The following is an 11765-nucleotide window of genomic DNA, read 5'->3' as shown; positions in this document are numbered from 1 at the left end:
GCCCTATGTACTGGTTCCAGTCTTCCATGGACGAGTCGTGTGGGTTGATTCGGCCGAAGAATGGCATGAATGGTGAGTGCACTTTTCTTCCTTCCCTTTAGAAATGACATATTCACATTGATGAGGTGAGGTGCAGCGTCGGAACGATCCCATCTTCCTCTTCAATTGTGATAACTTTGTATTACCAACAGGTCTCTTCTTCAAACGGGTCACTTCATTTACAGACCACCAGAAGAAGCTACATGCTCGGTGTCGCGGAAAACGGAGTGAACACTCAGACCCAGGAGGTTTGTCTTGGAAGTCTTTATTGAATCATGAGATCATGGAGAGCCCAGCAGCATACAATGGAGCTAGCCGGCACTCTGAGGAAGCATCACAGTACACACATATTTATAGTAAAAGTTGCACATACCAAAGAGCTTGAAGGTGATAAGACTGTCTACCCTTCAATAATTAATTACAATGAGAATCATTGTCTTTGGCATGCAACACACAATTAGTCTATTCTAATTTATGACTATACAGGATATTGGGGGAAGCCCATCTGGTTATAAAAAAGTGAGACAGAGAATAGATAACCATGCTTGACCTTATCTTTAATGCTAGAGGGTGTACACTCTAGAGAACAGATGACCATTGCTTGATCCTGTCTCTTTGTGTTGGGGGCAGACATCCTAGCCTTGTCTCAAGGATTCTAGGAAGCTTGTTTATGATACTCCTTTTCTCCTTTCCTGCTCAATTAGCTGGCAGCTGCAGGTGTACCTGCTAGAACAAAAGAGGGAACTGTGCTGTAGTATTCCACTATGGTTTTAACTGTTTAACCCTTAGTTGTCCTGTAGATGTATTTTATTCTTCCACAATCCCTCCTTGTTAATCTTTCAGATTAACACCAATGAGGAATAGTATCTTCATCATCATAAGGGGGCTCATAACCATAAGGGAATGGCCGATCCCTGGCAGGGTAAACTTTTTCTTCCCACCAGTGGGTTTCACTGGGGCCAGTGCGTATCAATTGAGGGACAACTGGAGCTCCTCCTAATCCAGTAGAGACACTGTTAATAACCTGGGAACAGCAAATCCGCAAAGCAATACATGCACAACACCCTATAACACATGCTACGACCATCCCAATTAAAACGTATAGCAACCAACTTCCCCAACCGAAGAACCAACTTAGTATTACAGACCACCAAGATTTTTTTTTATAAAAATTACTCAAACTTTCCGTTTCAATACATGATACAAGTTAGATCACTTGGTAACAGCTGCTATATTGTTGCTGGACAATGTCTTTTTTTACAGCAAATGGCGTGGACCCATTCTTCCTTCCCTTTAACCTTCAAGGCAGTTCGAGTTGTTAGCAGCACAAGGTAGGGTCCTTTCCACCCTCTCATGCAATTCAGCTGCTGTTTTGCATAGAGGAAAATGAGTACAAATCCAACATTTAGTCCGATTAACTTGCGAGGCTACGGCCTGCATTTGTTGAACTGCAGAATTGGTATTCCATGCCCCCACAAGGACCACGCAGGACAGGATCCAAATCAAAGTCAGCATTCCGACGGCTTAGTTAAAGTTCTTGCACAAGCACTTCCGTCCGAGGTCAGCGTCCGCTTGACGTGCGATGCGTGGATCCACAAGGGCGTCCTTCAACCTTTACGGCCATATGGGTGGTGAGCAGGACTTGGAAAGGCCCTTCCCATCGAGGTTCCAAACAGTTCTTTCTCCTGAAGGTCTTTACTAGGACTAGGTCCCCGGGCTGGTATTGATGGCAGTCTTCAATGGTGGGCTTTTTCTGAGCTTCTACTACCTGTATATGCAAGCTCTTGAGAGAATTAGTGAGCACTATACAGTATGTAATCATTCCCTCATCCATAGCGTGGATGTCCATTTCCCTAGCAGACAAGGGTGGGGTCACTGGGAGGCGCACAGAACATCCCATTCCAACTTCATAAGAAGAGAGGGAGGTGGTACAGTTAGGGTGAGAGCGCATAGTCATGAGCGCCAAGGGTAGAGCTTCAGGCCATTTCAAACCAGTTTCTTCACATAATTTAGTTTGTTTTTTCAGAATACCATTTTGTCTTTCCACCGCTCCAGTAGACTGGGGGTGGTATGGGCAGGAAAGGTGATGGTTGCATTGTAAGGCCTTCAACAGTTCCTTTATCACTTTAGCAGTAAAATGAACAACAATTTTACAACAACAACAGCATCATTCCGTCGGGTGGGATACGCCTCCACCCATCGCGAGAACAAACATACTAGAACTAAAACATAATTATATTCCATACATTTAGGCATTTGTATAAAGTCCATTTGTAGGTGTACAAATGGGCCCCATGGCTGGGGTCCCGTACCAGCAGTCACTGTGGGTGTCTTGCCTGGGTTACATCATTGACATAGGTATGACAGGTATTACTAATACAATGCCTATTAGCATATTACTATTCACTATACATTCAACATTCATTCTACATACACGTGTTAAACCCCTGAGCTGGCAACCGGTCAAGTCATGATTCCTGTGTTGTGAGAGATTCAATAGATGCTCATTAGTTACCCATAAAGGGACTACCCCTTCTTTAGTCTGTCTTAAATTTTCTCGGGCTTGTTCCAGTGCCCAAGATCCATAGGTGCTGCATACATCATTTCTGCTCGCTTCGTCTGAAAATTTTTTCCCTATTTCCATTAATTTATTGATAGTCTCCGCATGACTTTCGAGCACGGTAGCCAGACTTTGGATTAACCACTGATGTCCAACAATGTTGAATATCATAGTGGGATCATTTATCAGGCTGCACTTAACGCGGTTCCCTCCCAAGCCTGATCATATCTCGCCACTGAACTGAACTGCTTCAGTCATCAACTGGCGCGTCAGAGCCGTATAGAGTGCTTGGGTATGGGTTGAGTACCATTGGGGCAGAACGACACCGGATACATTCTAGACTACGGGTACCAGCTCATGGTGTACATTATCATACAAAACTTCTGATTAACCAGCACCAAACCATTCGTCGGTCCTGGATGCATAGTCGGACAAGATGGATCAGTCGGTGTGGTTTGAGGGGCTTCAATTATCTCTACTCAGACTGTGAAAGTAGAGGTGGGAGGTGGCTGGGTAGTGGCTCTTTTGGGCGGACCTCCCATGCTCGATCTGAAGCAAACCCTTACTACAATTTGAAAGCAGTTGTTCTCCTACTGTTACATATATCATTCCCCGTTGCGTGTTGCATTCGGCACTGTCCATGCTGTACCAAAGTTCCTCCTGCTGTGCAGGATGAGCAGTGATGATCCCATCCTCGTCGCCAATTTGTCGCGGAAAACGGAGTGAACACTCAGACCCAGGAGGTTTGTTTTGGAAGTCTTTATTGAATCATGATATCATGGAGAGCCCAGCAGCATACAATGGAGCTAGCCGGCACTCTGAGGAAGCATCACAGTACACACATATTTATAGTAAAAGTTGTACATATCAAAGAGCTTGAAAGTGATAAGACTGTCTAACCTTCAATAATTAATTACATTGAGAATCATTGTCTTTGGCATGCAACACACAATTAGTCTATTCTAATTTATGACTATACAGGATATTGGGGGAAGCCCATCTGGTAATAAAAAAGTGAGACAGAGAATAGATAACCATGCTTGACCTTATCTTTAGTGCTAGGGGGTGTACACTCTAGAGAACAGATGACCATTGCTTGATCCTGTCTCTTTGTGTTGGGGGCAGATATCCTAGCCTTGTCTCAAGGATTCTAGGAAGCTTGTTTATGATACTCCTTTTCTCCTTTCCTGCTCAATTAGCTGGCAGTTGCAGGTGTACCTGCTAGAACAAAAGAGGGAACTGTGCTGTAGTATTCCACTACAGTTTTAACTGTTTAACCCTTAGTTGTCCTGTAGATGTATTATATTCTTCTGCACTCGGAACAGGTTCACGACTAGAAGAACTCTGCCCCTAAGATTACCCGCACTTAGGGCTGATTCATCAGTGCAATCACGTGACCCCAAAAAGTGTAGGAATGATTTTAACCACAATCACTGCACTCCCCTCTCTCTCTCTGTCTCTCCCTCTCCCCCTCTCTCTCTCTGCTCTATGTCTGTGCCTGTCTCTCTCTTTCTACCTTTGCCTCTCTCCCTGCCTTTATGTCTCTGCCTCTTTCTCCCTCTGTCTCTGCCTCTCTCACTATCTCTGCCTCTCTCTCCCTCTGACAGTCCCTCTTTTCCTCTGTCTCTCTCTCTCTCTCTGCCTCTCTGTGTATCTCTCTGTCTCTCCCTCTCCCTCTGCCCCTGCCTCTCTCTCATGTACACACAGTTATGGGCCCTGATTCCACATCCATTGCTTCACACTTATTAAGTTCTTCATTCTGAGCTCAGTGCTGCACTCCAGATGTCCTTTTATATCAATGTCCATGTCTCCCCTTCAGTCTATTATTCAAAGTCCATTAAACCTGAGCTGTGAAACTTGTCAAATAAGAGACCATCAGAGTAATTAAAATATTTATGCAAGTTGGCTGTTTGACCAATTGTTCTGCCTGTGTTCAATACCAAATTTGGCAGGTTTAGATTAGGTTCAGGTTGGTGATGTGATTTTTTAAAAATACTTCTGACCCAACCTCAACTGCAAATGGCCAGAGAATATTTGTTCAGTAATTTCCAACCTCTTCCTGTTCTCTCCCTTTTAGTTAATTTAATCGCGATCGGGATACTGTCTCGGGGAAAGTGCGGCCTCTCCACCTGCACCACTCGCTACCTGGTGGCCATGGCAACAGCAGATCTACTGGTCATTATCTCTGGCGTCATTCTGTTGCAGATCAGTTCATATTATTTCCCAGGATCTTTCCTGGAAATCACCCCTGTGTGTAGTGTCATCTTTGTCCTGCTTTATGCAGCCTCAGAATGTTCTGTCTGGTTCACCGTCACTTTCTCCTTTGATCGATTTGTGTCCATTTGTTGCCAGAAGCTGAAAACAAAATATTGCACCGAGAAAACTGCGGCTGTGGTTCTGTCAACAACCTGCATTCTGCTCTGTTTAAAAGACATTCCCTTCTACTTTACATTTGAACCTGGAGAGATAATTGACAATGTTCCCTGGTTCTGTAATGAAATTCCGAGATATTATAATGATCCTGCATGGGTGGCATTTGGCTGGTTTGATAAGGCTTTAACACCATTGCTCCCATATGTTTTAATTCTGTTGCTCAACGCTCTGACAGTCAGATATATTTTAGTGACCAGCCGAGTCCGTAAGGGACTGAGGGGTCAGAGCAAGGGAAAGAATCGCAGTGACCCAGAGATGGAGAGCAGAAGGAAGTCTGTGATTTTACTCTTCACCATATCCGGCAGCTTCATCCTCCTGTGGCTTCTGTATGTAATAGAGTTCTTACATTATATCATGACAGGGATTAGTCCTGAATATTACAATGATTCCTTACATATCTTTGCACAAGTTGGAAACCTGCTGGTAGACTTAAATTGCTGCACAAACACATTTATTTATGGGGTGACTCAGTCCAAGTTCAGGGAGCAGTTCAGGAGCGCGGTCAGCTATCCGGTTACATCAATTATTCAATTGATGAATAAGCAAAACAATTGGTTGCAGCCCAGAGGCAGGTCCAGTTAGTCTGGTCCATGATGGTAATATTTATACCCAGACTCCCAATAACTGAATCACACAGGGATTGCTGGCGATGTGAAACTAACCCCCGGGAAAATTAGGCCTCAGGACCAGATTCATTGCACCCCATGATGGGCAGAAGGGCAAACAACAACCACAGTCTCTTCCCCACTTCTGCTGGTTCTATTCTGAAATCCTCAGATCTTCACAGATAAGAAATATATTTAGAACAAAAGCATTGTCACACCCTCACCCTCCCAACTTACCAGCTCCCACTGTCCCCTTTGACTCTCACCAAATACTTAATACAAAAGCAAAGCATGGCAGATGCCAAAATCTTCTTCTGTGGCATTTCATTATTATTTTATTTTTGAAGACACTTTAATGCTTCTATCTGTGTTTCATTAACCCGCCCAACTGCTGCACTCCCTCCCCCACACCCCTCTCTCTCTCCCCGCCGGCACCACAATTGGAGGGTGGGGGGGTGGTGGGGAATTTTGTGTCTGTTGAGCCCTGCCTAGGTTGGAACCAAGGGCAGCAGATAGATGGGAACACCACCATCTGGAAGTTCCCCTCCAAGTCACTCACCATCCAGACTTGGAATATATCGCCATTCCTTCACTGTCGCTGGGTCAAAATCCTGGAACTCCCTCCCTAACAGAACTGTGGATGTACCTACACCACATGGACTGCAACAGTTCAAGGAGGCAGCTCACCACCACCTTCTCAAGGGCAATTATGGATGGGCAATTAATGCTGACCCAGTCAGCGAAGTGCAAATCCTGTGAATGATTATAAAAAAGTGAGGATGAAATTGTGGCTCTTGTTTCCATTCCTGTCCTGCAGTGGATGCTCTGAATCGCCTTCATCTCCCCATGTCTCCTGCGGATTATTTTAAGATCCCCAAGATTTCTGGTGTTATTCCGTGATGGGAGCCAGGACAAGGGAGAGGGGCTCAGCTGAGTGTGGAAGCCAACAGCCCCAGTGCCTCAGCTTAGCGGCTGCTTGAATGCATGGGGCCAATTCCTTTCCTGTACCCTAGTGTCAGCCGATGTTGTAAATGTTTCTCTCACTTGATGTTCTGCCCCTCTCTCCTTTCAATCTTCCATCATCACCCCTCTGCTGGAGTTAAAATCTTGATTCCCCACTCCATCCTTGAGACCTACATAAACTATCTGAGGAATTCGAGTGATATCAGTACAGTAGAGGTGGAATATCAGTGATATCGAACTATAGAGCAGGCACAAAGGGCAAGGTGGCTGCCTCAAAATCTTATTTTTTATTATTGTTGTGTTCACATCCCCAGTCACAGTCCAGCGCTGTCCAATTTCAGAAGTACATGAAAGAACTTGTCTTTCAATCGCAGATATGTACAATGTTGCAGTCCTGGAACAGATTGTGCATTGAAAGACAGGATGGTGCCAGAAAGGAGTCCTGGACCAAGGGAGCTGCCTGACAACAACTTTTCAATCGGCTCCTGACCAGGTGACCAGGTTTTTGTGTGAGAACAGTGCAGAATAGCTCCTATCCTGAAAGAGGCAAGAGCTAAAACCTTTCTCCCCTGTGTGTGTAAGATTCCAGAAATCCTGTAGTAATAACTGGCTAGATTTTTTCCTCCTCATATCTCTATAACCTGCTCGCTCTCTGAGAGTCGCTGTCAAGAGGCAAAAGTGAAAATCAGTGTTAGAGCCATTGAAAGGCAAGTGCTCAACCCCTGAAGTAAATACTGAAAGTGCTGGAAGACCAGCTCGTGTCACCAACAAGAACTGAAAGGAATTTAGAAGATATCGATCAAAATCAACCCATCGATTCCTGTACTCTGGAATTGGTGCTGTTTTATCCCACCCTTAAAATCCATGTTTTTATGTTTCTTATGTGTCTTGTATGTGTGTGTAATTCAAGATGGTGTAGAGTTTATGTTATAGAGTTAGAAATTAGCAGTTGATATTTCTTTCTTTTGCCACTGGTTAACAACAGTTTGTTCAATAAACAGTTATTTACTTATTAAGTTTACAAACCTGGTGCTCATATTCTGTTAACCTAAATTAGAGTTAGGTAGAATTGGGACAATCTGGTGGTTTAGTCAAACTTTTTACATTTGTTGCGGCTCGGGGAACAATGGGGGCTGGATATTACAGCGCACTATCCCCAGTGAGTCATGATGCTAACGAGAGGTAAATGTAGCTAAATGAAAAGATTGAGAGAAAAAAATGGATAAAGTAAGAAATTGGAAATATGAAAAGGAGGTGAGAGGAATGGAAAAAAAATAGAAAATGAGAGAAATGAGAAGGGGGAATCAAACAGAAGTGGAGGAAGATGCAAGAGAAACAAAAGGAGCAGCTGATTTAAATTTTTTCTAAGAAACGTAAATATAAATACAAATCTGTAACAGGTTAGTGTTGACAGAGGAACAAACAGAGCAGATTAATTCACCCCTGAGGCTAATGGGACAGATTGATGACTGGGTGGCGCTTTCCAATTGAGATCTGCATGGGAGAGGGCAAGGGGGAGGAGAGGTTAGTGATGGGTGGCTGGAGGTGGAGGGGAGGAGGAGGGAAGGGAAAGAGGGATGGCGCGGGATGGAGAGAGGAACATGAAGGAAGGGAGCAGGGGTGAAGGGGGCGGGAATGTGAAGGAGGTGAGGGAAGAGATTACGGGTGGAAGGGAGGCAGTGTGAAGGGAAAGGGTAGGGAAGGGAAGGAGGCGTGGAGTGTTGATGGTGAGGGCGGAAAGGTGGAGGTGGTTGGGTTGGTGAGGACGGGAGAAAGGGGCAAGAGAGCTGATGGGGGATGTGATTGTGAGGAGGAGGGAATTGAAGTAGGGGATAGTGAGAAGGAGGGGAGGAAAGTGATGTAGCGGATGGGGAGGAGGAGGGGAGGGAAGAATAGAAGGGCTGGACAGGAAGGGGTGCGTATGGGTTGGACTGGGGGACGTGAGGAAGAGGAGTGGGTGGGTTGCAAAGGAATGGAGGGAGTGTTGGAACGGAGGGAGGGCTGGGAGAGGGAAGGAAAAGGAATAAGTGAGTGGGGGAGTAATGGGGTGAATGGGGGAAAGTGGAGGCGGAGGGAAGGAGGAGGTGGGAAGAGGGAGCGGAGAGGTGGAGAATTGGTCCAGGGGCTAAGACTTCATACAGGATGGAACAGAGGTTAGTCACCATCTCCCTGGACAGGTAAAGTCTCCTCCATCATTTGCATTCCAACATCACTGGAAATGTCAGCTTGCTACACTACACCCGGTATTTGCACCATGATATGTCTGCCATGGTATGTGTGCCATGTTTACCAAGGTATGCGTACCATGGTATTTGTGCCACATGTACCAGGGTATGTGTACCACGGTATGTGTCCCAGGGTATGGGTGCCACATGGATCAGGTTATATGTGCCACTCGTACCAGGGTATGTCTACCAGGATATGTCCACCAGGGTATGTGTACCATTGTATGTGTACCATAGTATGTGTTCCACCTGTACCAGGGTACAAGTGCCACATGCACCAGTTTATGTGTACCATGATACGTGTACCAGAGTATGTGCATCAGAGTATGAGTACCTGGGTATGTCCACCACAGTAAGAGTCCCAGAGTACGTGTGCCACATGTACCAGCGTATATGTGCCATATGCACCAGGGTATGCGTACCATGGTGTGTGTACCATGGTATATCTACCAGGATATGTGTACCATGGTATGTTTGTCAGGGTATGTGAACCATGGTATGTGTACCAGGGTATGTGTATCATGGTATGTCTGCCATGTGTACCAGGGTATTCTCTGCTCCTCCTCCTTCCTAATTCTGGCTGCTGAGGTTGTGCCCATGCTGCTTAGGGATACTTCCTTATAGCTGCTGCGACTTTCTCAACTTTCTGGGACACCCCTGAGTATGGGAAGGATCTGATCAGAAGATGTCTTGCTCGCAGCTCCTGTCTCCGATTCCCATTGTTTAATACTACTCCGCTAGTTTCATTTCAGCTGCAGTAAGGTTGAATGAGTTGCTGGTACACTGCCAATTGTAATGAGGTGTGGGACTTGCAGTGCTCAGTGCTGTTAGTACAAATTCTATCTGACAGGAAGATCATTGCAGCTGGAATCCCATCCTCTGATTCATGTGTGAGTGACAGAGAATGAAAACGGGTTAAAATAACTGGTCAGAGGTGGAAGAAAACTGGGTGTGTTCTGTCGGATGTGGTACAGTGAAATATTCATCCATCTCTCCTCACTTGTAACGTTTTAGATTGGTTCATTCCAACTCCGGAATCTGCTCCTGTGGATCTCTTAGTGACGGTTGAAGGAAGATCTATTCCAGAATAGAGATTTACTGTTTAATTGGAGGATATACTTCAGAAATTATAAAACACTCCAGGTGAACCATTCATCGTCACACAGAGGGCGGACCACATTGTCAGAGGTGCCACCGTTTGGATCAGAGGTTTCTTCCAATCCATATTTGCCGCCTGTTCCTGGTGATCTCGGTTAAACCGAATACCAGTCCGCGATTCTTGTCAAAACCATTCCGTCTATCCGCGGCGACTCTGGTTAAGCCGAACACTGTGTCTCTGACTGTTTCTGGTGATCCCCACACAAGTTAAAGATGGCTAACGTGGTAACACAATGCCAAGATTGTCACATTTGTGTGATTTTCACTCCTTTAAATGCTTTGGGTTGTTTTGCTCGCTTAAGGATGCGATTTAAATGCAGATTATAATTGTCTTTGAAACTTTGCATTATCCAGAACGCAGTGGTGTCCATCTGGGAAAGAATTACAATAAATTCCACTCCAATCGGAGGGGGCGATGGCTGCGTCTCTTTCCCACCGTGCAGTGCGATGGAGAAACGGCTCAATCGATAGACGGACCGGGCCGCGCGGCGCTATGGGATATGTAGTCACCTGACCTCCGGATAGGAGGTGAGGCGGGGTGCAGTGAGGTCACTTCCCGGCTAGAACAAGTTGTCAACAGCTTCGAAACTGAACCTTCACTCTGCTAAACTGACCCCTCAACACCTAAACTGACCTTTCAACACCTAAACTGATCTTTCAACATCTAACCTGACCCCTGAGCACCTAAACTGACCCTTCACCCGGAAACTGACCCCTCAACACCTGAACTGACCACTTAACACCTTAACTGACCCCTCAATCCCCAAACTGACCCCTCAACACCTAAACTGACCCTTCACCCCCAAACTGACCACTCAACACCTGAATTGACCACTCACCACCTGAACTGACCCCTCAACACCTATACTGACCCTTAACCCCCAAACTGACCCCTCAACACCTGAACTGACCACTCAACACCTGAACTGACCCCTCAACACTAAACTGACCCCAAAATATCTAAACTGACCCTTCACCCCCAAACTGACCCCTCAACACCTAAACTGACCCTTCACCTCCTAAACTGACCCCTCAGCACCTGAACTGACCCTTCAGCCCCTAAACCTACCCCTCAACACCTAAACTGATCCTTCATGCCCTTAACTGGCCCCTTGACACCTAAACTGAACCTTCACCCCTTAAACTGACCCCTCAACACCTAGACTTATCCTTCACCCCCAAGCTGACCCCTCAACACCTAAATGGACCCTTCAGCCCCTAAACTTAGCCCTCACCACCTAAACTGACCCTTCACACCCAAACTGACTTCTCACCACCAAACAGACACCTCAATTTCCAAAAATGTCGCCATACCTCAAATTAATCCTTCACCCACAAACAGCAGGAAAGGAACACTCCCCAAAATATTGCCTACCCCAAACCACCCATTATCCACTCAACTCACCCCTCACCCCGACTGACCCCTCCTTGCAAACTGACCTCCCACACCAAATTAACTGTTCATCTGCACAACTGACCCCTCACACACCTAAATAATCCCTCAACCCCAGGCTCACATCTCACCACAAATTGGCACCCTCACCACTGCCCCCCACACCAAAACTGAGTTTTAACCCCAAACTGACCCATCACCCAATTGACAAGCGTACGGAGACAAAGTTGACTGAAGTGGGCTGGGATGATAGGCTATAAGGTAAGAGGGTAGAGAAAAAGTGACAGTTCAATTCAGGAGATAATTCTTAACAAAGATATATTCCTTGGGAGAAGGATGCACCATCCGTGGCTAACTAAGCAAGTTGGCGAATGTTTTAAATTGAAAGA

The 11765-nt window shown here is 45.7% G+C and overlaps 1 protein-coding gene and 1 long non-coding RNA gene across 2 annotated transcripts; one reads left to right on the top strand and one right to left on the bottom strand.

Annotated features, from left to right (window-relative positions):
• Window positions 1-1563: 1563 nt before the first annotated feature.
• LOC144695380 (uncharacterized) lies at window positions 1564-2019 on the bottom strand. Its single transcript, XR_013579947.1, has 2 exons — window positions 1972-2019; window positions 1564-1820 (listed from the first exon to the last, which is right to left on the bottom strand). It is a non-coding gene; the product is annotated as an uncharacterized LOC144695380 (long non-coding RNA).
• A 2599-nt stretch (window positions 2020-4618) lies between these two features.
• On the top strand, window positions 4619-5614 carry LOC144695142 (putative G-protein coupled receptor 139). The gene has a single exon (XM_078566040.1). It carries the CDS (start codon window positions 4619-4621, stop codon window positions 5612-5614), a length of 996 nt encoding a protein of 331 aa, XP_078422166.1.
• The last annotated feature ends 6151 nt before the right edge of the window (window positions 5615-11765 follow it).

The sequence above is a fragment of the Cetorhinus maximus genome, chromosome 21 (assembly GCF_964194155.1).
Source record: "Cetorhinus maximus chromosome 21, sCetMax3.hap1.1, whole genome shotgun sequence".
Taxonomy (NCBI): domain Eukaryota; kingdom Metazoa; phylum Chordata; class Chondrichthyes; order Lamniformes; family Cetorhinidae; genus Cetorhinus; species Cetorhinus maximus.
This window is presented reverse-complemented; position numbering and strand designations above follow the sequence as displayed.